Source organism: Salmo salar, chromosome 02 (genome assembly GCF_965601325.2).
Source record: "Salmo salar chromosome 02, fSalSal1, whole genome shotgun sequence".
NCBI classification, from domain to species: domain Eukaryota; kingdom Metazoa; phylum Chordata; class Actinopteri; order Salmoniformes; family Salmonidae; genus Salmo; species Salmo salar.
Window position 1 is genome coordinate 96,650,860 of NC_138292.1, and position 26,959 is coordinate 96,677,818.

General features: G+C 47.1%; 2 protein-coding genes across 2 annotated transcripts in view; one reads left to right on the forward strand and one right to left on the reverse strand.

Moving 5' to 3' along the window:
- Positions 1-5,335, forward strand: part of LOC106592863 (voltage-dependent T-type calcium channel subunit alpha-1H) — a 72,334-nt gene extending 66,999 nt beyond the window's left edge. The window contains exons 26-27 of the mRNA XM_045712369.2: positions 496-1,265; positions 2,056-5,335. Of these exons, the coding sequence (XP_045568325.2) occupies positions 496-1,265; positions 2,056-3,255 (1,970 nt within the window). The 3' untranslated portion in view covers positions 3,256-5,335. The remainder of the gene's footprint in view (positions 1-495; positions 1,266-2,055) is intronic.
- A 5,840-nt stretch (positions 5,336-11,175) lies between these two features.
- LOC106591522 (synaptogyrin-3) lies at positions 11,176-25,825 on the reverse strand. The gene is made up of 4 exons (XM_045712384.2): positions 25,448-25,825; positions 16,635-16,869; positions 15,911-16,056; positions 11,176-12,297 (listed from the first exon to the last, which is right to left on the reverse strand). Exons 1-4 carry the CDS (start codon positions 25,550-25,552, stop codon positions 12,070-12,072), a joined length of 714 nt encoding a protein of 237 aa, XP_045568340.1. The 5' UTR covers positions 25,553-25,825; the 3' UTR covers positions 11,176-12,069.
- Between the last annotated feature and the right edge of the window lie 1,134 nt (positions 25,826-26,959).

Sequence of the window (26,959 nt, forward strand, 5' to 3'; positions counted from 1 at the left end):
AGAGTTCTATCTCTCAGAGTTCTAGGTCCCAGAGTTCTTTCTCTCAGTGTTCTACCTCTCAGATTTATAGGTCTCAGAGTTCTATCTATCAGAGTTCTAGGTCTCAGAGTTCTATCTCTCAGAGTTCTAGGTCCCAGAGTTCTATCTCTCAGAGTTCTAGGTCCCAGAGTTCTTTCTCTCAGTGTTCTACCTCTCAGATGTATAGGTCTCAGAGTTCTATCTATCAGAGTTCTAGGTCTCAGAGTTCTATCTCTCAGAGTTCTAGGTCCCAGAGTTCTATCTCTCAGAGTTCTAGGTCCCAGAGTTCCATCTCTCAGTTCTAGGTCCCAGAGTTCCATCTCTCAGAGTTCTAGGTCCCAGAGTTCCATCTCTCAGATTTATAGGTCTCAGAGTTCTATCTATCAGAGTTCTAGGTCTCAGAGTTCTAGTCTCTTGATTCTAGGTGTCCAGGTTCTAGTTGTCAGAGTTCTAGGTCTCTCTCTCTCTGTCTCCTAGGTTCTGTCTACTCCATGGGTTCTATCGGAGCAGGATCCCTGCTGCAGGTCCCGGGGGCGTTACCATCTGGAAGCCACGCCTCCCTCAGCTCGAAGGGCTCCAGCTGCAGACCGACAGTCAGACTCAGCCCCTCCCACAGCGTAGACAGACACACCCCCTGGAGGCCCGTCCACGTCGACGGCAGACGAGCGTCGTTTTACCGTAGTTCTCACGACGCACACAGTTACAGACTCAGCCCTGCTCAGAGCATCGACGGACACTCCTCCCGTTACCTCGATAGACGGGCCTCTTATCTACGTAGCTCCTCCCACAGCATGGACAGTAGACACACCCCTTATATCCACAGCCCCTCCCACAGCATGGACAGTAGACACACCCCTTATATACACAGCCCCTCCCACAGCATGGACAGTAGACACACCCCTTATATCCACAGCCCATCCCACAGCATGGACAGTAGACACACCCCTTATATACACAGCCCCTCCCACAGCATGGACAGTAGACACACCCCTTATATCCACAGCCCATCCCACAGCATGGACAGTAGACACACCCCTCATATGGATAGACACACCCCTTACATCCACAGCCCCTCACATGGCATCAATAGACACACCTCTCATAATAATAGACACACCTCTTATATGAGCAGCCCCTCCCACAGTATAGACAGACGGGACTCTTATAGGCTTAGCCCCTCCCACAGCATGGACAGACAGCCGGGACCCACTTCCTCCATCAGTGTGAGGAGACAGCTGAGGAGACAGGTACGTAGACTGCACCTCTTACCCAGGCAGCACGTTCATTTCCCAGGATGTTCTGTGAATGTCTGTTTTTGGAACCTTGCGTGCAAGTTGTTAGAATATTTTGTGTTAGCTAGGAACTTTACAGTCCAGGCCAGATCGAGTTGTTAGAATGTTTTGTGTTAGCTGGGAACTTTACAGTCCAGGCTAGATCGAGTTGTTAGAATGTTTTGTGTTAGCTGGGAACTTTACAGTCCAGGCCAGATCAAGTTGTTAGAATGTTTTGTGTTAGCTGGGATCTTTACAGTCCAGGCCAGATCAAGTTGTTAGAATGTTTTGTGTTAGCTGGGAACTTTACAGTCCAGGCTAGATCGAGTTGTTAGAATGTTTTGTGTGTTAGCTGGGAACATTACAGTCCAGGCCAGATCATGTTGTTAGAATGTTTTGTGTTAGCTGGGAACTTTACAGTTCAGGCCAGATCTAGTCGTTAGAATGTTTTGTGTTAGCTGGGAACTTTACAGTCCAGGCCAGATCGAGTTGTTAGAATGTTTTGTGCTAGCTGGGAACTTTACAGTCCAGGCTAGATCAAGTTGTTAGAATGTTTTGTGTTAGCTGGGAACTTTACAGTCCAGGCCAGATCGAGTTGTTAGAATGTTTTGTGTTAGCTGGGAACTTTACAGTCCAGGCCAGATCAAACTGCATTCATCTTCAAAATTAATTGATTTAATGTTCAAACATTGTGTTCAAAACAATCCCAGTGACCTCTGAACCTCTGTTTCCTGTCTCTACTATCCTACTTCCTGTCTGTCTGTAGGAAGCGGTACGTTATGACTCTGAGGACCTGAGCTGCAGTTCCACCGACGATCTGCGTCGGAGCTCTGTCGACGGCACCCACCTCACCGTACCCAGCATGCACCTCTCTCCACTACCCAGCCTGCCCCCTGGTGGAAACACACACCTGGACGTACACCAGCCTTCCTCGCCTTCCCTCTCCCTCCGAGGATGCACCTCCAGCGCACACACACTCCGCCACACACACACCGTACACACACTGCGTCACACACACAGTCAGAGGGTTATATCGACAAGAAGACACAGTAGGAGCCACAGTGATAGTGGCCCCCAGACGACAGACAACCCGCAGACCCCAGCCCAGACCTCGGGCCCCAGCTCCAGGCCCGTCTCTCTCTGCTCTGGAGGTCCCAGCCTGTCCTTCTCCTCTCCCTCCACTCCCCAGAGGCCTGAGATACCCCAGACCCCGGGCCCGGGCCCCAGCTCCAGGCCCATCTCTCCTCCTTCTACTCCCCAGAGCCTTCAGACCAGCTTTGATCCAAACCAGAGCCCCATTTCCAGCCCTGGTCCATTTCCCATGATCCTCGATTCCAGTCCCAGCCGTATCCCCACTTCCTTTCTAGATGAGACAGATATTGAAATCTGTCGCATCACACGCCGCTCGTCCAGCCCCCCACACACACCCCGTTCCCCTCACCCCTACCTGTCCCTCCACGCCTGCCTCTCATTTGAAGAGGACCAGAGGAGCCTGTGTCTCACCGGCCAATCGGCGTCGTCTCCCGTTCGAGAGAGGACCAGGAAGCAGAGGATGAGCCCGCCTTGCATCTCCGTAGCGCCACCTGCTGAAGCCCAGGTTTCCACGACGACCCGGTCGACGGACGGAAGCGCGCACCTGAGGAGGCGGACCCTGTCGGTTGACTCCGCCTCTCGGAGAGACTCGTTGGACACGGACCCAGCGGAGACACGCCTTTCTGTCCCTTTTCTCCAATTGGACTCTAGCTTTGTAAGAGTCACGGTGGATTCTGACCAATCGGGATGCTCGTTGTTGACGGACAGCGAATCGACCGTCGACGGGGAGGCGGAGGGGGAGGGGAGAGAAGTGGGAGGAGGAGCTCGGAACTCACAGTCTCTGCTGGGATTGGTTCCCAACCCTCTCAGGAGGAGGAGCTTAGTGCGCATGCTCAGCACACGGGAAGGAGAGGGGGAGGAGTCTCAACCCTGACCCTTGACCCTTGACCTTTGAGAAATCGTTTTCCTTTTCTCCAACCCTAGAGAGACTCTGTGGCGACGCAGCAGGGTTTTAATCCAGGCCTGTTGGAACGGGTCCTGATTCAGCCAATCAGCTCCTTGATAAGGACATCCCTAACCTAACTGAATGATATGCAAAATAGGACCCGCCCACCTTCTCCCTCCCTCACCCACCGATTGGTGGGAAACTGTGAGCGGTTTGTCTGTTAGGAGAAAGTTATGTGTCGTACAGAAATCTGCCGTGAGTTTACCTTTAACTACGTCACCTTTAATCACCTTTGACCCCTTTCACCCCCCACCCGCCCCCCTGGCAACAGCCTCTCTCGTTCGCCGTCGGAGTGACGTCACGTTCCTTCCGGAAAAGACTTTTCACGAAGAGGTTTATTATCACTAGATCTAAAGACGTCACCTTTAACCTTGGACCTTTTTTAATCTGTTGTTTGTCTGTTACCTTCCTTATTGTACAGCTTCTGTTAGGTCCTGGTTTTAGTCCAGAACCTTCTCCTATATTGTTAAATATATGGCTGGTTATACGACTGTGGTTTACTGTAACTAACTAACTAACTGGCAGGTTAGGAACTCTGTCACTGTAACTTATAACTACTAGAACTACTCTCTCCCTCTCTCCTCTCTCTCCTCCTCCTCCTCCTCCTCCTCTCTCTCTCTCTCTCTCTCTCTCTCTTGCTCTCTCTCCTCCTGTCTCTCCCTCTCTCTTCCTGTCTCTCTCTCTCCATCTCTCTCTCCTCTCTCCGTCTCTATCTCTCCTTCTCTCTCTCTCCTCCTGTCTCTCCTTCTCTCTCTGTCTCTCTCTCTGCTCCTTTCTCTCTCCTCTCTCTCTCTCTCTCTCTCTCTCTGTCTCTCCCTCTCTCTTCCTGTCTCTCTCTCTCTCTCTCTCTGCTCTCTCTCTCTCTCCATCTCTCTCTCCTCTCTCCGTCTCTATCTCTCCTTCTCTCTCTCTCTCTCTCTCCCCTCTCTCCGTCTCTATCTCTCCTCCTCTCTCTCCTCTCCTCTCTCTCTGTCTCTCTCTCTCTCTCAGGTTAGAGCTAGATTAAATAGTTAATTTGTGACTGTATGACAAGTGGAGACTGATAGACTGACTGAATAAGAGATATAATTGGAAAGTATATACAGAGATATAGGCTACTTGCAAAATGGCCCCCTATTCCCTACCTAGTGGTCTAAATGGCCCCCTATTCCCTATTTAGTGGTCTATATGAACCCCTATTCCCTACCTAGTGGTCAAAATGTCCCCTATTCCCTACCTAGTGGTCTAAATGGCCCCCTATTCCCTACCTAGTGGTCTAAATGGCCCCTATTCCCTACCTAGTGGTCAAAATGCCCCCCTATTCCCTACCTAGTGGTCTATATGGACCCCTATTCCCTACCTAGTGGTCTAAATGGCCCCCTATTCCCTACTTAGTGGTCTAAATGGCCCCTATTCCCTACCTAGTGGTCAAAATGGCCCCCTATTCCCTACCTAGTGGTCTAAATGCCCCCCTATTCCCTACCTAGTGGTCTATATGGACCCCTATTCCCTACCTAGTGGTCTAAATGGCCCCCTATTCCCTACTTAGTGGTCTAAATGGCCCCTATTCCCTACCTAGTGGTCAAAATGGCCCCCTATTCCCTACCTAGTGGTCTAAATGGCCCCCTATTCCCTACCTAGTGGTCTAAATGGCCCCCTATTCCCTACTTAGTTGTCTAAATGGCCCCCTATTCCCTACTTAGTGGTCTAAATGGCCCCTATTCCCTACCTAGTGGTCTAAATGGCCCCTATTCCCTACCTAGTGGTCTAAATGGCCCCCTATTCCCTACCTAGTGGTCTAAATGGCCCCCTATTCTCTACCTAGTGGTCTAAAGTAGTGCACTATGTAGGGGAATAGGGATCCAAGCCAGATGTACGGGACCACCTGTATGTAAAATGTATGTATGACTGGAAGACTATTTGGATAAAAAAGCGTTGTGCTAAATATTGATTATGTGATTGTATATTATAGTATTGAAGAGGCAGGTAACTTCCTGAATAAAGGCAACGCCAACATTAAGTGTTGTAACAGGACGTTGTGCCGTTACAAGCCGCTCAGACCAGCTTCGATCCTCCTTGGTTGGGCCGTTACAAGTCGCTCAGACCAGCTTCGATCCTCCTTGGTTGGGCCGTTACAAGTCGCTCAGACCAGCTTCGATGCTCCTTGGTTGGGTCGTCACAAGCCGCTCAGACCAGCTTCGATCCTCCTTGGTTAGGTCGTTACAAGCCGCTCAGACCAGCTTCGATCCTCCTTGGTTGGGTCGTTACAAGCCCCTCAGACCAGCTTCGATGCTCCTTGGTTGGGTCGTCACAAGCCGCTCAGACCAGCTTCGATCCTCCTTGGTTAGGTCGTTACAAGTCGCTCAGACCAGCTTCGATCCTCCTTGGTTAGGTCGTTACAAGTCGCTCAGACCAGCTTCGATCCTCCTTGGTATAGATTCTAGAAGTGTCTGGATCTCTATCGGAGGGGCTGCGACATCCTTCCTCCACCATAAATCCCCAATCATTTGGTGTTTTGTTGCCGCTGGTGGAAGAAAAACGCCTGTCCCGGGCGACGCTACCAGAACCTCCCGTAAGTGTTCTGTTTAGGGGAGTGACGGAGACGGCCAATGGGGTTTTACATCGTTTACACGCTCGTCAAAACCATTAGAGGGGGGGACCCTCTCGTAACCCTGTGGACGGGAGGAACATTGTCATCCAAACGGGGGGGGGGGGGGGGGGGGGCGTAGCCATGGTAACCCAGATAATGACCCGCCCAGCGCGTTCTGATACATGACCACTCGGGAGATATGGGGCTGTTGATTGCTTTATTATTAATAATAAACTCAGGAACCAAACACACCTGTGTGGAAGCACCTGCTTTTATCAACATACTGCATATCTCTCGTTCGACTAGGAAGTGTTTCCTGTTATTCTGGCAGTTACCTGCAGACGCTACGTAGAAAGGTAAATACATACGGAAGCTTCCCGGAACAACGACTATAAAACTATATTATATATTGATAATGATGCTAGCATTTTATCAGGAAAGTTGAGACTGTATCATATGTTGGGGTTCGGCAGGGTAGGCTAGTGGTTAGAGCAGGTAGCCTAGTGGTTAGAGCAGGTAGCCTAGTGGTTAGAGCAGGTAGCCTAGTGGTTACAGCAGGTAGCCTTGTGGTTAGAGCAGGTAGCCTAGTGGTTAGAGCAGGTATACTAGTGGTTAGAGGCAGGTCGCCTTGTGGTTAGAGCAGGTAGCCTAGTGGTTAGAGCAGGTAGCCTAGTGGTTAGAGCAGGTAGCCTAGTGGTTAGAGCAGGTAGCCTAGTGGTTACAGCAGGTAGCCTAGTGGTTAGAGCAGGTATCCTAGTGGTTAGAGGCAGGTAGCCTTGTGGTTAGAGCAGGTAGCCTAGTGGTTAGAGCAGGTATCCTAGTGGTTAGAGGCAGGTAGCCTAGTGGTTAGAGCAGGTAGCCTAGTGGTTAGAGCAGGTAGCCTAGTGGTTACAGAAGGTAGCCTTGTGGTTAGAGCAGGTAGCCTAGTGGTTAGAGCAGGTATCCTAGTGGTTAGAGGCAGGTAGCCTTGTGGTTAGAGCAGGTAGCCTAGTGGTTAGAGCAGGTAGCCTAGTGGTTAGAGCAGGTAGCCTAGTGGTTAGAGCAGGTAGCCTAGTGGTTAGAGCAGGTAGCCTAGTGGTTACAACAGGTAGCCTTGTGGTTATAGCAGGTAGCCTAGTGGTTAGAGCAGGTATCCTAGTGGTTAGAGGCAGGTGCCTTGTGGTTAGAGCAGGTAGCCTAGTGGTTAGAGCAGGTAGCCTAGTGGTTAGAGCAGGTATCCTAGTGGTTAGAGGCAGGTGCCTTGTGGTTAGAGCAGGTAGCCTAGTGGTTAGAGCAGGTAGCCTAGTGGTTAGAGCAGGTATCCTAGTGGTTAGAGGCAGGTAGCCTAGTGGTTAGAGGCAGGTAGCCTAGTGGTTAGAGCAGGTAGCCTAGTGGTTAGAGGCAGGTAGCCTAGTGGTTAGAGCAGGTAGCCTAGTGGTTAGAGGCAGGTAGCCTGTTGGTTAGAGCAGGTATCCTAGTGGTTAGAGGCAGGTAGCCTAGTGGTTAGAGCAGGTAGCCTAGTGGTTAGAGCAGGTAGCCTAGTGGTTAGAGCAGGTAGCCTTGTGGTTAGAGTAGGTAGACTAGTGGTTAGAGCAGGTATCCTAGTGGTTAGAGGCAGGTGCCTTGTGGTTAGAGCAGGTAGCCTAGTGGTTAGAGCAGGTAGCCTAGTGGTTAGAGCAGGTATCCTAGTGGTTAGAGGCAGGTAGCCTAGTGGTTAGAGCAGGTAGCCTAGTGGTTAGAGGCAGGTAGCCTAGTGGTTAGAGCAGGTAGCCTAGTGGTTAGAGGCAGGTAGCCTGTTGGTTAGAGCAGGTATCCTAGTGGTTAGAGGCAGGTAGCCTAGTGGTTAGAGCAGGTAGCCTAGTGGTTAGAGCAGGTAGCCTAGTGGTTAGAGCAGGTAGCCTAGTGGTTAGAGCAGGTATCCTAGTGGTTAGAGCAGGTAGCCTAGTGGTTAGAGCAGGTAGCCTAGTGGTTAGAGCAGGTAGCATAGTGGTTAGAGCAGGTAGCCTAGTGGTTACAGCAGGTAGCCTAGTGGTTAGAGCAGGTATCCTAGTGGTTAGAGGCAGGTAGCCTTGTGGTTAGAGCAGGTAGCCTAGTGGTTAGAGCAGGTATCCTAGTGGTTAGAGGCAGGTAGCCTAGTGGTTAGAGCAGGTAGCCTAGTGGTTAGAGCAGGTAGCCTAGTGGTTACAGCAGGTAGCCTTGTGGTTAGAGAAGGTAGCCTAGTGGTTAGAGCAGGTAGCCTAGTGGTTAGAGCAGGTAGCCTAGTGGTTAGAGCAGGTAGCCTAGTGGTTAGAGCAGGTAGCCTAGTGGTTACAACAGGTAGCCTTGTGGTTAGAGCAGGTAGCCTTGTGGTTAGAGCAGGTAGCCTAGTGGTTAGAGCAGGTATCCTAGTGGTTAGAGCAGGTAGCCTAGTGGTTAGAGCAGGTAGCCTAGTGGTTAGAGCAGGTAGCCTAGTGGTTAGAGCAGGTAGCCTAGTGGTTACAACAGGTAGCCTTGTGGTTAGAGCAGGTAGCCTAGTGGTTAGAGCAGGTATCCTAGTGGTTAGAGGCAGGTGCCTTGTGGTTAGAGCAGGTAGCCTAGTGGTTAGAGCAGGTAGCCTAGTGGTTAGAGCAGGTATCCTAGTGGTTAGAGGCAGGTGCCTTGTGGTTAGAGCAGGTAGCCTAGTGGTTAGAGCAGGTAGCCTAGTGGTTAGAGCAGGTATCCTAGTGGTTAGAGGCAGGTAGCCTAGTGGTTAGAGGCAGGTAGCCTAGTGGTTAGAGCAGGTAGCCTAGTGGTTAGAGGCAGGTAGCCTGTTGGTTAGAGCAGGTATCCTAGTGGTTAGAGGCAGGTAGCCTAGTGGTTAGAGCAGGTAGCCTAGTGGTTAGAGCAGGTAGCCTAGTGGTTAGAGCAGGTAGCCTTGTGGTTAGAGTAGGTAGACTAGTGGTTAGAGCAGGTATCCTAGTGGTTAGAGGCAGGTAGCCTAGTGGTTAGAGCAGGTAGCCTAGTGGTTAGAGCAGGTATCCTAGTGGTTAGAGTCAGGTGCCTTGTGGTTAGAGCACGTAGCCTAGTGGTTAGAGCAGGTAGCCTAGTGGTTAGAGCAGGTATCCTAGTGGTTAGAGGCAGGTAGCCTAGTGTTTAGAGCAGGTAGCCTAGTGGTTAGAGGCAGGTAGCCTAGTGGTTAGAGCAGGTAGCCTAGTGGTTAGAGGCAGGTAGCCTGTTGGTTAGAGCAGGTATCCTAGTGGTTAGAGGCAGGTAGCCTAGTGGTTAGAGCAGGTAGCCTAGTGGTTAGAGCAGGTAGCCTAGTGGTTAGAGCAGGTAGCCTAGTGGTTAGAGGCAGGTAGCCTAGTGGTTAGAGCAGGTAGCCTAGTGGTTAGAGACAGGTAGCCTGTTGGTTAGAGCAGGTATCCTAGTGGTTAGAGGCAGGTAGCCTAGTGGTTGGAGCAGGTATCCTAGTGGTTAGAGGCAGGTAGCCTAGTGGTTAGAGCAGGTATCCTAGTGGTTAGAGGCAGGTAGCCTAGTGGTTAGAGGCAGGTAGCCTTGTGGTTAGAGCAGGTAGCCTAGTGGTTAGAGCAGGTATCCTAGTGGTTAGAGGCAGGTAGCCTAGTGGTTAGAGCAGGTATCCTAGTGGTTAGAGGCAGGTAGCCTAGTGGTTAGAGGCAGGTAGCCTAGTGGTTAGAGCAGGTAGCCTAGTGGTTAGAGCAGGTAGCCTAGTGGTTAGAGCAGGTAGCCTTGTGGTTAGAGCAGGTAGCCTAGTGGTTAGAGCAGGTATCCTAGTGGTTAGAGGCAGGTAGCCTAGTGGTTAGAGCAGGTATCCTAGTGGTTAGAGGCAGGTGCCTTGTGGTTAGAGCAGGTAGCCTAGTGGTTAGAGCAGGTAGCCTAGTGGTTAGAGCAGATATCCTAGTGGTTAGAGGCAGGTAGCCTAGTGGTTAGAGGCAGGTAGGCTAGTGGTTAGAGCAGGTAGCCTAGTGGTTAGAGGCAGGTAGCCTAGTGGTTAGAGCAGGTAGCCTAGTGGTTAGAGGCAGGTAGCCTGTTGGTTAGAGCAGGTATCCTAGTGGTTAGAGGCAGGTAGCCTAGTGGTTAGAGCAGGTAGCCTAGTGGTTAGAGCATGTAGCCTAGTGGTTAGAGCAGGTAGCCTAGTGGTTAGAGCAGGTAGCCTAGTGGTTAGAGGCAGGTAGCCTAGTGGTTAGAGCAGGTAGCCTAGTGGTTAGAGGCAGGTAGCCTGTTGGTTAGAGCAGGTATCCTAGTGGTTAGAGGCAGGTAGCCTAGTGGTTAGAGCAGGTAGCCTGTTGGTTAGAGCAGGTATCCTAGTGGTTAGAGGCAGGTAGCCTAGTGGTTAGAGCTTTGTGCCAGTAACCAAAATGTTTGCCCAATCGAATCCCCGAGCTGACAAGGTGTAAAAATCTGTCGTTCTGCCCCTGAACAAGGCAGTTAACCCCACTGTTACCCCGGGTACTACGTCACTGTAAATAAGAATTTGTTCTTAACTGACTTCCCTAGTTAAATAAAAATATATATTAAAAAAAAAAATTTAATTAAATGATGCTGATAGGATTTCATATAAAATACTAATGTTCTATAATCTGATATATTGATGATTAATAAGAGATGATATGTAGCTGGGACTTCAGAAGACAACGACACTATGGAACAACGAAGAGATGGTTGGTCTGAGCTCCACACATTAATAACCTATGTTTTAAGGTTGAACAGACGTTGGTATTCCACCCATGTTTTAAGGTTGAACAGACGTTGGTATTCCATGTTTTAAGGTTGAACAGATGGTGGTTTGACGTTGGTATTCCACCCATGTTTTAAGGTTGAACAGACGTTGGTATTCCATGTTTTAAGGTTGAACAGATGGTGGTTTGACGTTGGTATTCCACCCATGTTTTAAGGTTGAACAGATGGTGGTTTGACGTTGGTATTCCACCCATGTTTTAAGGTTGAACAAACATTGGATTGATGTTGGTATTCCACCCATGTTTTAAAGGAGAACAGACGTTGGTATTCCACCCATGTTTTAAAGGAGAACAGACGTTGGTATTCCACCCATGCTCCACCAAGGTATTCCAGCTCACAGCTTTGACCCACTACAGTATCTAGATACTGTAGTGGGTCAAAGCTGTGAGCCGGATAAAATAAATAAATAAAATAAATCCACCAATGAGACGCAGCGGAGGTTCCTGTTGTTTTATATGTCATATTCCGGCTTCGGCATTTTACAATAAAATATTTAATGGCATGAATTATTTCACATTATAATAGGATTTACAGCCACTCTAATGGAGGCCCCTCTGTCTCTCTCTCTCTCTGTCTCTCTCTCTGCCTCGTCTGTCTGTCTGTCTGTCTGTCTGTCTGTCTGTCTGTCTGTCTGTCTGTCTGTCTGTCTGTCTGTCTGTCTGTCTGTCTGTCTGTCTGTCTGTCTGTCTGTCTGTCTGTCTCTCTGTCTCTCTGTCTCTCTGTCTCTCTCTCTCTCTGTCTGTCTCTCTCTCTCTCTCTCTCTCTCTGTCTCTCTGTCTCTCTCTCTGTCTCTCTCTCTCTCTATTCTCTCTCAGTCTCTCTGTCTCTCTCTCTTTCTGTCTTTCTCTCTCTGTCTCTCTCTCTCTCTCTGTCTCTCTCTCTCTCTCTCTCTCTCTCTCTCTCTCTCTCTTATTCTCTCTCTCTCTGTCTGTCTCTTTCTCTCTCTCTCTCTCTCTCTCTCTCTCAGCTTTAATACTGAGCTCCACAGGACTTTCATAAGGGGATGTAGACTGATATATTTACAACAATGTTATATACCTCTCAGGGTAAAATGGCCTCTGTGTGAATCTGAGACTGAGCCAGCAGTTGCCGTGGTGACAGAGAGCCAACATCACCTGACCCTCAGTCGGCCAATCAGGCTAACCCACAGCATCTTGAAGCTACACAACCTCTGTCATGTCACCACGGTCTCACACCTAGAAACTCTTTCCTCCTCTCCCTCCATCTCTCTCTCCATCTATCCTCTCTCTCCTCTCTCCATCTCGCTCTCTCTCCCCATTTCTCCATCTCTCTCTCTCTCCTCTCTCCTCTCTCCTCTCTCCATCTCGCTCTCTCTCCCCATCTCTCCCTCTCTCATCTATCTCTCATCTCCCCCTCTCTCTCTCTCTCTCCTCTCTCTCTCCATCTCCCCCTCTCTCCTCTCCCTCTCTCCATCTCTCTCCTCTCTCTCTCTCCTCTCTCTCTATCCTCTCTCCTCTCTAGAAGACAGGAGCAGGCGTGAGGGCAGAAGGGTCCAGACTCAGAGTTTCGCTGAAGGGAGGCGCCTGCTGGTAAGGGTTGGTGGTTACTACGGTGACTCCGTTGGCGACGGGCGCGCCGCGGGCGTTGTCGCGGTAACCGGCGTTGTCGTCGAGCTGATCGGTGAAGAGGCTGAAGTTTTGGAACAGGTTGATGAACGTCTGGAGGGCGAGCGCCGTCAGGCCAGCCTGGAGGTGAAAGGTCAGAGGCGTTCGTTATTAAAGCAGTAGTCAAGGTAACCATAGTAACAGTAGTCAAGGTAACCATAGTAACAGGAGTTTCTCTAAAGGTAATCTGGCGAGCGAGAAACCTGACATCCTCAGCACACGAGGTGGGACAGAATCCCCTTCCTCAGATTTGTCACTCTAGACAACAATTACGACAACGTAATTAACAACAAACAACAAACAACAACAAACAACAAACAACAAACAACAAACAACAACAAACAACAAACAACAACAAACAACAACAAACAACAAACAACAAACAACAACAACAAACAACAACAAACAACAACAAACAACAAACAACAACAAACAACAACAAACAAACAACAAACAACAACAAACAACAACAAACAAACAACAAACAACAACAAACAACAACAAACAAACAACAACAAACAACAACAAACAACAAACAACAAAATGGGTCACAACTCCTACAGCTCTGTTACACGCTGGGTCTGTACATAGCCAATGGGCTTCCAGGGGCCTCCTACGGTAGTCACACCTACAGCTCATCTCTTGGCAGTGGTACTGTAGACGACTTTATCACTGACATCAACCCAGAGTCTCTCAGAGCGTTCACAGTCAGTCTACTGACAACCCCTTTATCAGATCACAGCAGAATCACAGTCCACGTTGAACGGAGAAATACTCAACCAACGAGGCATCGAGGCCGAAAAATAAATAAATACTATTATTATAAATACTAAATAAATACTATTATTATAAATACTAAATAAATACTAAATAAATGCTATTATTATAAATACTAAATAAATACTATTATTATAAATACTAAATAAATACTATTATTATAAATACTAAATAAATACTATTATTATAAATACTAAATAAATACTAAATAAATACTATTATTATAAATACTAAATAAATACTATTATAAATACTAAATAAATACTAAATAAATACTGTTATTATAAATACTAAATAAATACTATTATTATAAATACTAAAATACTAAATAAATACTATTATTATAAATACTAAATAAATACTATTATTATAAACACTAAATAAAAGCTATTATTATAAATACTAAATAAATACTAAATAAATGCTATTATTATAAATACTAAATAAATACTATTATTATAAATACTAAATAAATACTATTATTATAAATACTAAATAAATACTAAATAAATGCTATTATTATAAATACTAAATAAATACTAAATAAATGCTATTATTATAAATACTAAATAAATACCATTATTATAAATACTAAATAAATACTATTATTATAAATACTAAATAAATACTATTATTATAAATACTAAATAAAAACTAGTATTATAATTACTAAATACATACTAAATAAATACTATTATTATAAATATTAAATAAATACTAAATAAATACTATTATTATAAATACTAAATAAATAATATTATTATAAATACTAAATAAATACTATTATTATAAATGCTAAATAAATACTATTATTATAAAAACGAAATAAATACTATTATTATAAATATTAAATAAATACTATTATTATAAATACTAAATAAGTACTATTATTATAAATACTAAATAAATACTATTATTATAAATAGTAAATAAATACTATTATTATAAATACTAAATAAATACTAAATAAATACTATTATTATAAATACTAAATACATACTCTTATTATAAATTCTAAATAGATACTATTATTATAAATACTAAATGAATATTATTATTATAAATACTAAATGATTACTATTGTTATAAATACTAAATAAATATTATTATTATAAATTATAAGTAAATACTGTTAAGACATACTATAGGATGGAAGGAGGGTAGAAACCAGAAAAACAATTGTCCTATAACAAATTCAACTTCCTGTACAAAAGACGCCTTCGTTATGGTGAATCGCTAAAACAGAAATACAGAAAACAAAACAAAATTGGAAAACAAACAACAACACAAAGAATTATCTATCCCAAAATGGAGACGTATGGATAAACCACTTCTACAATATTTTTGGCCAAAACAAAACAAAGAACAGACCATATAAACATATACAAAATCAAGGCAGCAGCTACTCTTCTTGGGGTTTATTATGGATCCCCATTAGTTCCTGCCAAGGCAGCAGCTACTCTTCCCGGGGTTTATTATGGATTCCCATTAGTTCCTATCAAGGCAGCAGCTACTCTTCCTGGGGTTTATTATGGACCCCCGCTAGTTCCTGTCAAGGCAGCAGCTACTCTTCCTGGGGTTTATTATGGATCCCCATTAGTTCCTGCCAAGGCAGCAGCTACTCTTCCTGGGGTTTATTATGGATCCCCATTAGTTCCTGTCAAGGCAGCGGCTACTCTTCTTGGGGTTTATTATGGATCCCCATTAGTTCCTGCCAAGGCAGCAGCTACTCTTCCTGGGGTTTATTATGGATCCCCATTAGTTCCTGCCAAGGCAGCAGCTACTCTTCCTGGGATTTATTATGGATCCCCATTAGTTCCTGCCAAGGCAGCAGCTACTCTTCCTGGGGTTTATTATGGATCCCCATTAGTTCCTGCCAAGGCAGCAGCTACTCTTCCTGGGGTTTATTATGGATCCACATTAGTTCCTGCCAAGGCAGCAGCTACTCTTCCTGCGGTTTACTATGGATCCCCGTTAGTTCCTGCCAAGGCAGCAGCTACTCTTCCTGGGGTTTACTATGGATCCCCGTTAGTTCCTGCCAAGGCAGCAGCTACTCTTCCTGGGGTTTACTATGGATCCCCATTAGTTCCTGCCAAGGCAGCAGCTACTCTTCCTGGGGTTTATTATGGATCCCCATTAGTTCCTGCCAAGGCAGCAGCTACTCTTCCTGGGGTTTATTATGGATCCCCATTAGTTCCTAACAAGGCAGCAGCTACTCTTCCTGGGGTTTATTATGGATCCCCATTAGTTCCTAACAAGGCAGCAGCTACTCTTCCTGGGGTTTATTATGGATCCACATTAGTTCCTGCCAAGGCAGCAGCTACTCTTCCTGGGGTTTATTATGGATCCACATTAGTTCCTGCCAAGGCAGCAGCTACTCTTCCTGCGGTTTACTATGGATCCCCGTTAGTTCCTGCCAAGGCAGCAGCTACTCTTCCTGGGGTTTACTATGGATCCCCGTTAGTTCCTGCCAAGGCAGCAGCTACTCTTCCTGGGGTTTACTATGGATCCCCGTTAGTTCCTGCCAAGGCAGCAGCTACTCTTCCTGGGGTTTATTATGGATCCCCATTAGTTCCTGCCAAGGCAGCAGCTACTCTTCTTGGGGTTTATTATGGATCCCCATTAGTTCCTGCCAAGGCAGCAGCTACTCTTCCTGGGGTTTATTATGGATCCCCATCAGTTCCTATCAAGGCAGCAGCTACTCTTCCTGGGGTTTATTATAGATCCCCATTAGTTCCTGCCAAGGCAGCAGCTACTCTTCTTGGGGTTTATTATGGATCCCAATTAGTTCCTGCCAAGGCAGCAGCTACTCTTCCTGGGGTTTATTATGGATCCCCATTAGTTCCTGCCAAGGCAGCAGCTACTCTTCCTGGGGTTTACTATGGATCCACACACACATTTCACAGGTGTCTCTTACCCAGGTGAGGATGGAGAAGAAGCAGAAGGTAACAGTGGCCCTGGCGGCGTCGGCGCCCTGAGCCAATGGGAGCTCTTCTTCTGTCGTCTGCTGCCACTGATTGGCCAGGAAACAGAAGCCCACGAACCACAGGAAACTGGCCAGGGCTGGGGGGCGGGACAAACAGGACAGATGGTAAAGAACAGACCTCTAGAGATAACATGGCCTGTGGATGTGGATGTGTGTGTGTAATGTGTGTGTGTGTGTCTGTGTGTATGCGTGTGTGTGTGTGTGTGTGTGTGTGTGTGTGTGTGTGTGTGTGTGTGTGTGTGTGTGTGTGTGTGTGTGTGTGTGTGTGTGTATAATGTGTGTGTGTGTGTGTGTGTGTGTGTTTAACGTGTGTGTGTGTGTGTGTTTGTAATGTGTGTAAGGTGTGTGTGTGTGTGTGTGTGTGTGTAAAGTGTGTGTGTGTGTGTATAATGTGTGTGTGTGTGTGTGTATAATGTGTGTGTGTGTGTGTGTATAATGTGTGTGTGTGTGTATAATGTGTGTGTGTGTGTGTGTGTGTGTATAATGTGTGTGTGTGTGTGTGTGTTTGTAATGTGTAAGTGTGTAAGTGTGTGTGTGAGGTGTGTGTGTGTGGATGTGTGTGTAATGTGTGTGTGTGTTTAACGTGTGTGTGTGTGTGTGTGTGTGTGTGTGTGTGTGTGTGTGTGTGTGTGTGTGTGTGTGTGTGTGTGTGTACCAGAGAAGACCATGTCGATGAGAGTTGCTCTCCTCCTGAGTCGGACACTGTGGATGGTGGGGAAGTAGATGTCCACAACCAGGAAGCAGACGCTGCCTAGGAAACAGACCACGCCCACGGTAACGCCGTAGTTACAGGCGTCCGCGTTCTTATTGAAGACGCATAGCAACCGCTCGCTGCCGATGTTCATGTAGCCTTCGTTCACTATACAGCTGAACACGACCATAGAGAATACCTGGTGAAGAGACATCACCTTTAATTAATTACTATACAGCTGAACACTACCTGGAGGAGAGACATCACCTTTAATTAATTACTATACAGCTGAACACAACCATAGAGAATACCTGGTGAAGAGACATCACCTTTAATTAATTACTATACAGCTGAACACTACCTGGAGGAGAGACATCACCATTAATTAATTACTATACAGCTGAACACAACCATAGAGAATACCTGGTGAAGAGACATCACCTTTAATGAATTACTATACAGCTGAACACTACCATAGAGAATACCTGGAGGAGAGACATCACCTTTAATTAATTACTATACAGCTGAACACGACCATAGAGAATACCTGGTGGAGAGACATCACCTTTAATTAATTACTATACAGCTGAACACGACCATAGAGAACACCTGGAGGAGAGACATCACCTTTAATTAATTACTATACAGCTGAACACAACCATAGAGAATACCTGGAAGAGAGACATCACCTTTAATTAATTACTATACAGCTGAACACTACCGTAGAGAATACCTGGTGGAGAGACATCACCTTTAATTAATTACTATACAGCTGAACACTACCTGGAGGAGAGACATCACCTTTAATTAATTACTATACAGCTGAACACGACCATAGAGAATACCTGGAAGAGAGACATCACCTTTAATTAATTACTATACAGCTGAACACAACCATAGAGAATACCTGGAAGAGAGACATCACCTTTAATTAATTACTATACAGCTGAACACAACCATAGAGAATACCTGGAAGAGAGACATCACCTTTAATTAATTACTATACAGCTGAACACTACCTGGAGGAGAGACATCACCTTTAATTAATTACTATACAGCTGAACACAACCATAGAGAATACCTGGAAGAGAGACATCACCTTTAATTAATTACTATACAGCTGAACACTACCTGGAGGAGAGACATCACCTTTAATGAATTACTATACAGCTGAACACAACCATAGAGAATACCTGGTGAAGAGACATCACCTTTAATTAATTACTATACAGCTGAACACTACCTGGAGGAGAGACATCACCTTTAATTAATTACTATACAGCTGAACACAACCATAGAGAATACCTGGTGAAGAGACATCACCTTTAATTAATTACTATACAGCTGAACACTACCATAGAGAATACCTGGAGGAGAGACATCACCTTTAATTAATTACTATACAGCTGAACACGACCATAGAGAATACCAGGTGGAGAGACATCACCTTTAATTAATTACTATACAGCTGAACACTACCTGGAGGAGAGACATCACCTTTAATTAATTACTATACAGCTGAACACAACCACAGAGAATACCTGGAGGAGAGACATCACCTTTAATTAATTACTATACAGCTGAATACTACCATAGAGAATACCTGGAGGAGAGACATCACCTTTAATTAATTACTATACAGCTGAACACGACCATAGAGAATACCTGGTGGAGAGACATCACCTTTAATTAATTACTATACAGCTGAACACGACCACAGAGAACACCTGGAGGAGAGACATCACCTTTAATTAATTACTATACAGCTGAACACGACCATAGAGAATACCTGGTGGAGAGACATCACCTTTAATTAATTACTATACAGCTGAACACGACCATAGAGAACACCTGGAGGAGAGACATCACCTTTAATTAATTACTATACAGCTGAACACAACCATAGAGAATACCTGAAAGAGAGACATCACCTTTAATGAATTACTATACAGCTGAACACAACCATAGAGAACACCTGGAAGAGAGACATCACCTTTAATTAATTACTATACAGCTGAACACTACCTGGAGGAGAGACATCACCTTGAATTAATTACTATACAGCTGAACACTACCGTAGACAATACCTGGAAGGGAGACATCACCTTTAATTAATTACTATACAGCTGAACACTACCGTAGAGAATACCTGGTGGAGAGACATCACCTTTAATTAATTACTATACAGCTGAACACTACCTGGAGGAGAGATATCACCTTTAATTAATTACTATACAGCTCAACACGACCATAGAGAATACCTGGATTTCACGTCCTGGCCAGTATATATAAAGTTAATTGTTTTGTAGTTTGGTCAGGGCGTGGCAGAGGGTATTTGTTTTATGTGGTTCGGGGTGGTGTGTTTGTTAAAAAGGGTGTTTGGTTTAGTATTTCCGGGTTTTGGTTTATGTCTAGGTAGTTCTATGTGGAGTCTAGTGAGTGTATGTCTATGTTTGGTTAATTGGGGTTGGGACTCTCAGTTGAAGGCAGGTGTTGTCTATCTGCCTTTGATTGAGAGTCCCATATATTAGGGTGTGTTTGTGTTTGTGATTTGTGGGTGATTGTTCTGTGTTGAGCCTATGCTAGCCAGACTGTCAGTTTATCGTTCGTTTTCTTGTTTGTTGTTTTTGTATTCGTGTTGATTTAATTAAATGTTCAAAATGAACAACTGCACACCTGCTGCGTATTGGTCTACCTTTTCTGATGACGATTTCGCATTATCGTCAGAAGACGAAGAAACTATGACAGAATCACCCACCACCAAAGGACCAAGCAGCAGAGGAAGGAGCAGACGGAGTTCGAGTTGGACTGGCGGGAGAAGTGGACTTGGGAGGAAGTTCTGGACGGGGCCGGACCCTGGCATCAGGCTGGGGATTATCGCCGCCCGCAGTGGGAAATTGAGGCAGCCAAGGCAGAGAGGCGGTGGTACGAGGCCAGAGTGGACGCGCTGAAGGAGATGCACGAGAGGCACCCCCAAGAAAATTTTTGGGGGGGGCACACGGGTAGTTTGGCTAGGCGTAAGAAGAGCCGGAAGCCAGCTACCCGTGGTTATATGGAGGAGCGTATGGGGTGGAGAGCGCTATGTTTCGCTGAGGAGCGCACTATCTCACCCATACGCACGCACAGTCCGGTGCGCGTTATTCCAGCCCCTCGCAGGTGCCGTGCTCGAGCGGGCATCCAGCCTGGTAGGAGGATGCCTGCGCAGCGCATCTGGTCGCCGGTACGCCTCCGAGGACCAGGCTACCCAACTCCCGCTCTACGCACGGCTACCATCAGGCCCCTGCACAGCCCAGTCTGCCCTGTACGAGCACCCCGCTCGTACAGGGCTACTAGTTCCATCCAGCCAAGACGGGTTGTGCAGGAGGTAAGATCGAGACCGACTGTGCGCCTCCATAGCCCTGGGTTTCCAGCTCCTGTCTCTCGTGCGGACCCGGAAGTGCGTCAACCCAGTCCGACTCGTCCTGTTCCCGCTCCCCGCACTAGCCTGGAGGTGCGTGTACATAATCTGGTAAGCCCAGTACCAGCACCACGCACCAGGCTACAAGTGCGTCAACCCAGCCTCGCCAGTCAACAGTCATCATCAGAGCTGCCCGCCAGTCAACAGTCATCATCAGAGCTGCCCGCCAGTCAACAGTCATCATCAGAGCTGCCCGCCAGTCAACAGTCATCATCAGAGCTGCCCGCCAGTCAACAGTCATCATCAGAGCTGCCCGCCAGTCAACAGTCGTCAGAGCTGCCCGCCAGTCAACAGTCGTCAGAGCTGCCCGCCAGTCAACAGTCGTCAGAGCTGCCCGCCAGTCAACAGTCGTCAGAGCTGCCCGCCAGTCAACAGTCGTCAGAGCTGCCCGCCAGTAAACAGTCGTCAGAGCTGCCCGCCAGTCAACAGTCGCCAGAGAGGTCAGACTGCGCTGAACTGCCGGAGTGGCCAGACTGCGCTGAACTGCCGGAGTGGCCAGACTGCGCTGAACTGCCGGAGTGGCCAGACTGCGCTGAACTGCCGGAGTGGCCAGACTGCGCTGAACTGCCGGAGTGGCCAGACTGCCCTGAACTGCCGGAGTGGCCAGACTACCCTGAACTGCCGGAGTGGCCAGACTGCCCTGAACTGCCGGAGTGGCCAGACTGCCCTGAACTGCCGGAGTGGCCAGACTGCCCTGAACTGCCAGAGTGGCCAGACTGCCCTGAACTTCCGGAGTGGCCAGACTGCCCTGAACTGCCAGAGTGGCCAGACTGCCCTGAACTGCCGGAGTGGCCAGACTGCCCTGAACTGCCGGAGTGGCCAGACTGCCCTGAACTGCCGGAGTGGCCAGACTGCCCTGAACTGCCGGAGTGGCCAGACTGGCCCGAATTGCCAGACTGCCCAGACTGGCCCGAATTGCCAGACTGCCCAGACTGTCCCGAGTTGCCAGACTGCCCAGACTGTCCCGAGTTGCCAGACTGCCCAGACTGTCCCGAGCTGCCAGACTGCCCAGACTGTCCCGAGCTGCCAGACTGCCCAGACTGTCCCGAGCTGCCAGACTGCCCAGACTGTCCCGAGCTGCCAGACTGCCCAGACAGCCTGGAACGGCCTGAGCCGGAGCCACCTCCAAAAAATAGGTGGGTTGGGGAGGGGGGGTGTAGAACAGTGCCGTCGTTGACGGCAGCCACCCTCCCTTCCCTCCCTTTAGTAAGGGGGAATTTTTCTTTTGGGTATTGTTTGGGGTTATTTTTTTTTGTTAAGGTGCTTCCGGGGTAGCCCCTTTAAGGGGGGGGGGGTACTGTCACGTCCTGGCCAGTATATATAAAGTTAATTGTTTTGTAGTTTGGTCAGGGCGTGGCAGAGGGTATTTGTTTTATGTGGTTCGGGGTGGTGTGTTTGTTAAAAGGGTGTTTGGTTTAGTATTTCCGGGTTTTGGTTTATGTCTAGGTAGTTCTATGTGGAGTCTAGTGAGTGTATGTCTATGTTTGGTTAATTGGGGTTGGGACTCTCAGTTGAAGGCAGGTGTTGTCTATCTGCCTTTGATTGAGAGTCCCATATATTAGGGTGTGTTTGTGTTTGTGATTTGTGGGTGATTGTTCTGTGTTGAGCCTATGCTAGCCAGACTGTCAGTTTATCGTTCGTTTTCTTGTTTGTTGTTTTTGTATTCGTGTTGATTTAATTAAATGTTCAAAATGAACAACTGCACACCTGCTGCGTATTGGTCTACCTTTTCTGATGACGATTTCGCATTATCGTCAGAAGACGAAGATACTTATGACACTGGAAGAGAGACATCACCTTTAATTAATTACTATACAGCTGAACACAACCATAGAGAATACCTGGAAGAGAGACATCACCTTTAATTAATTACTATACAGCTGAACACTACCGTAGAGAATAACTGGAGGAGAGACATCACCTTTAATTAATTACTATACAGCTGAACACAACCAGAGAGAACACCTGGAGGAGAGACATCACCTTTAATTAATTACTATACAGCTGAACACTACCTGGAGGAGAGACATCACCTTTAATTAATTACTATACAGCTGAACACGACCTGGAGGAGAGACATCACCTTTAATGAATTACTATACAGCTGAACACTACCATAGAGAATACCTGGTGAAGAGACATCACCTTTAATTAATTACTACACAGCCGAACACTACCGTAGAGAATACCTGGAGGAGAGACATCCCCTTTAATTTATTACTATACAGCTGAACACGACCAGAGAGAACACCTGGAGGAGAGACATCACCTTTAATTAATTACTATACAGCTGAACACAACCATAGAGAATACCTGGTGGAGAGAAAACGACTAGTTAATTACTTATAGGGATATGATTCAATACAGCTGTAACATTGATGTTTTCACAATTGTGGGAGAGAGAGGAGAGGAGAGAGAGGTCAGTCATTCAGTGGAAAAAGTTAAGTTTGGAGATCATTGATATTTACTGAGCAGTGACTTAAAAATGTTTTCATTTACACCAACACTTGAACACACAAGCACACACAAGCGCACACACACACACACACACACACACACACACACACACACACACACACACACACACACACACACACACACACACACACACACACACGTTGCTGCACTGTAAAAACCAACGACCTACAATAATGTAGTTTAGAACCTTAAATAGCTGCTGTGAGCAGTTACACCTCAATAGGAGTTGTTTGTTGTAATGTTTACTTCGGTTTAACGCCCCCTGCTAAGCCTCCAATAATTTCCCAGCGTGCCTTGCCTTTTCGATTGAATCCAACGGTTACATCCCATGACTGTATATGTTTGTTTTTAGTAACGGAGAGGAAATGGTTGTCGGATTCGTTGATTTTCAGTTCTGTTGGCCTTCACCCAAGTGACTTCCTAGGAGAATATTATCAGGCCTTATACAGCAGGGCCTGAAACTCATGGTTTACAGGCCACGTCGGGGCCTTATACAGCAGGGCCTGAAACTCATGGTTTACAGGCCACGTCGGGACCTTATACAGCAGGGCCTGAAACTCATGGTTTACAGGCCACGTCGGGGCCTTATACAGCAGGGCCTGAAACTCATGGTTTACAGGCCACGTCGAGGCCTTATACAGCAGGGCCTGAAACTCATGGTTTACAGGCCACGTCGGGGCCTTATACAGCAGGGCCTGAAACTCATGGTTTACTGGCCACGTCGGGACCTTACACAGCAGGGCCTGAAACTCATGGTTTACAGGCCACGTCGGGGCCTTATACAGCAGGGCCTGAAACTCATGAATTACCCAATTTGAAAATCACATTATGCTGCAAAGTTGTAACTGTAATTCTTATTGGAATCGTTAAGCTAGCAAACAGTTATAAACTACAGGATACAGTCTACTACATTACCCCCGCCGGGTCATTATAAACCATAAACCAGCTAGGCCAGACTACATTATCCCCCCCCCCCCCGGTCATTATAAACCATAAACCAGCTAGGCCAGACTACATTACCCCCCCCTGGTCATTATAAACCATATACCAGCTAGGCCAGACTACATTACCCCCCCCCCCCCCCGGGTCATTATAAACCATAAACCAGCTAGGCCAGACTACATTACCCCCCCCCTGGGTCATTATAAACCATAAACCAGCTAGGCCAGACTACATTACCCCCCCCCCCCCCCTGGGTCATTATAAACCATAAACCAGCTAGGCCAGACTACATTACCCCCCCTCCCTGGGTCATTATAAACCATAAACCAGCTAGGCCAGACTACATTACCCCCCCTGGTCATTATAAACCATAAACCAGCTAGGCCAGACTACATTACCCCCCCCCCCGGGTCATTATAAACCATAAACCAGCTAGGCCAGACTACATTACCCCCCCCCGGGTTATTATAAACCAAAAACCAGCTAGGACAGACTACATTACCCCCCCCCCCCCTGGGTCATTATAAACCATAAACCAGCTAGGCCAGACTACATTACCCCCCTGGGTCATTATAAACCAGCTATGCCAGACTACATTTACCCCCCCCCCCCGGGTTATTATAAACCATAAACCAGCTATGCCAGACTACATAACCCCCCCCCCCCCCCCCGGTCATTATAAACCATAAACCAGCTATGCCAGACTACATTACCCCCCCCCCCCCCTGGGTCATTATAAACCAGCTATGCCAGACTACATTACCCCCCCCCCCGGGTTATTATAAACCATAAACCAGCTATGCCAGACTATATTACCCCCCCCCCCCCCCCGGTCATTATAAACCATAAACCAGCTATGCCAGACTACATTACCCCCCCCCCCCCTGGGTCATTATAAACCATAAACCAGCTAGGCCAGACTACATTACCCCCCCCCCCCCCCTGGGTTATTATAAACCATAAACCAGCTAGGCCAGACTACATTACCCCCCCCCCCCCGGGTTATTATAAACCATAAACAAGCTAGGCCAGACTACATTACCCCCCCCCCCTGGGTCATTATAAACCATAAACCAGCTAGGCCAGACTACATTACCCCCCCCCCTGGGTCATTATAAACCATAAACCAGCTAGGCCAGACTACATTACCCCCCCCCCCCCCTGGGTTATTATAAACCATAAACCAGCTAGGCCAGACTACATTACCCCCCCCCCCCCTGGGTTATTATAAACCATAAACCAGCTAGGCCAGACTACATTACCCCCACCCCCCTGGGTCATTATAAACCATAAACCAGCTAGGCCAGACTACATTACCCCCCCCCCCCCCTGGGTTATTATAAACCATAAACCAGCTAGGCCAGACTACATTACCCCCCCCCCCTGGGTCATTATAAACCATAAACCAGCTAGGCCAGACTACATTACCCCCCCCCCCCCCTGGGTTATTATAAACCATAAACCAGCTAGGCCAGACTACATTACCCCCACCTCCTTTTTATTATTATTTATTATTAAGGAATAAAGGGATCGAGATTCTTCCCTCCATGTTTAGTCGTGATGTTTTTTTTGACCTAATCCCCCTGGATACGGAGGATGACAACGGGGAAGAAGAAGAAAAAAAACCCACAATCCCTCCATTGATGCAGAATAAAAACACGGTTTTTAAAACCTGGATGACGCACAGCCAAATATTACAGCGACGGGTTATGTTATTATAGACATTATAGACATTATATATATACATATATACATATATACATTTATAGACATTATAGACATTATACATATATATATATACATTTATAGGCATAATAGACTCCTATATATATATATATTTATATACAGGCCTAAAGTAGACTACACACATACATACGAGTCTCGTTGATTTGTCGCTCACCCAGCACAGTAGTCTGAGGATGGTCCGCGGCCGTTTGATAAAAACCACCGGATCGAAATGCGAAGTACCGGTTTTACCGGGAAGAAACGAGCCAACGGGCTGCATCTCTCCCGTCTATTACTTTGTTATAAAAAATGTCTTCTTCTCTTTTATTTTATTTAATCAGTTTATTCCTCCTAGTTTCAGTGGCGTTGTGTGAGAGATATCATGGGTCTGGTCTCGCATTGCGACTGGCTGAGAGGGAAAGGAAGGCATAAAACGAGGCGTTCAGATCAGCCCGTTTTCGCTCTGCTGTGAATCGCGTTTATTCCGTAGCCTCTGACGCTCAGACTCACTGACGGGCTCTACAGCGCCTCCCGGTCTCTCTCCGCCTGTGGGAACCGGAATAACTCTTAAATAACTGTCAGACAGTGTATCGGGAATAGGCATGTCTAGAAATACAGTCTTGATTAATATGAATGTTGAAATAAGACCAAATAATCTCTCTAATGTGGTGTTCAGTATCCAGGGAGCTCTCTCTCTCTCTCTCTCTCTCTCTCTTCTCTCTCTCTCTCTCTCTCTCTCTCTCTCTCTCTCTCTCTCTCTCTCTCTCTCTCTTCTCTCTCTCTCTCTCTCTCTCTCTCTCTGTGTAGAGGGGCAGGTAGCCTAGTGGTTAGAGTGTAGAGGCGGCAGGTAGCCTAGTGGTTAGAGTGTAGATGTGGCAGGTAGCCTAGTGGTTAGAGTGTAGAGGCGGCAGGTAGCCTAGTGGGTAGAGTGGAGGGGCGGCAGGTAGTCAAGTGGTTAGAGTGGAGGTTCGGCAGGTAGTCTAGTGGTAACAGTGTAGAGGCGGCAGGTAGCCTAGTGGTTAGAGTGTAGAGGCGGCAGGTAGCCTAGTGGTTAGAGTGTAGAGGCGGCAGGTAGCCTAGTGGTTAGAGTGTAGAGGCGGCAGGTAGCCTAGTGGTTAGAGTGTAGAGGCGGCAGGTAGCCTAGTGGTTAGAGTGGAGGGGCGGCAGGTAGCCTAGTGGTTAGAGTGTAGAGACGGCAGGTAGCCTAGTGGTTAGAGTGTAGTGGCGGCAGGTAGCCTAGTGGTTAGAGTGGAGGGGCTGCAGGTAGCCTAGTGGTTAGAGTGTAGAGGCGGCAGGTAGCATAGTGGTTAGAGTGTAGAGGCGGCAGGTAGCCTAGTGGTTAGAGTGTAGAGACGGCAGGTAGCCTAGTGGTTAGAGTGTAGTGGCGGCAGGTAGCCTAGTGGTTAGAGTGGAGGGGCTGCAGGTAGCCTAGTGGTTAGAGTGTAGAGGCGGCAGGTAGCCTAGTGGTTAGAGTGTAGAGGCGGCAGGTAGCCTAGTGGTTAGAGTGTAGAGGCGGCAGGTAGCCTAGTGGTTAGAGTGTAGAGGCGGCAGGTAGCCTAGTGGTTAGAGTGGAGGGGCGGCAGGTAGCCTAGTGGTTAGAGTGTAGAGACGGCAGGTAGCCTAGTGGTTAGAGTGTAGCTGCGGCAGGTAGCCTAGTGGTTAGAGTGGAGGGGCTGCAGGTAGCCTA

Excerpts from the sequence above, each read along its gene's own strand:
- LOC106591522 (XM_045712384.2), bottom strand. The coding sequence starts at position 25,552 with ATGCAGCCCGTTGGCTCGTTTCTTCCCGGTAAAACCGGTACTTCGCAT. Across the intron at positions 16,870-25,447 it reads TCCTCAGACTACTGTGCTGG|GTATTCTCTATGGTCGTGTT; the intron begins GTGAGCGACAAA and ends TCTCTTCACCAG. Across the intron at positions 16,057-16,634 it reads CATCGACATGGTCTTCTCTG|CCCTGGCCAGTTTCCTGTGG; the intron begins GTACACACACAC and ends CCCGCCCCCCAG.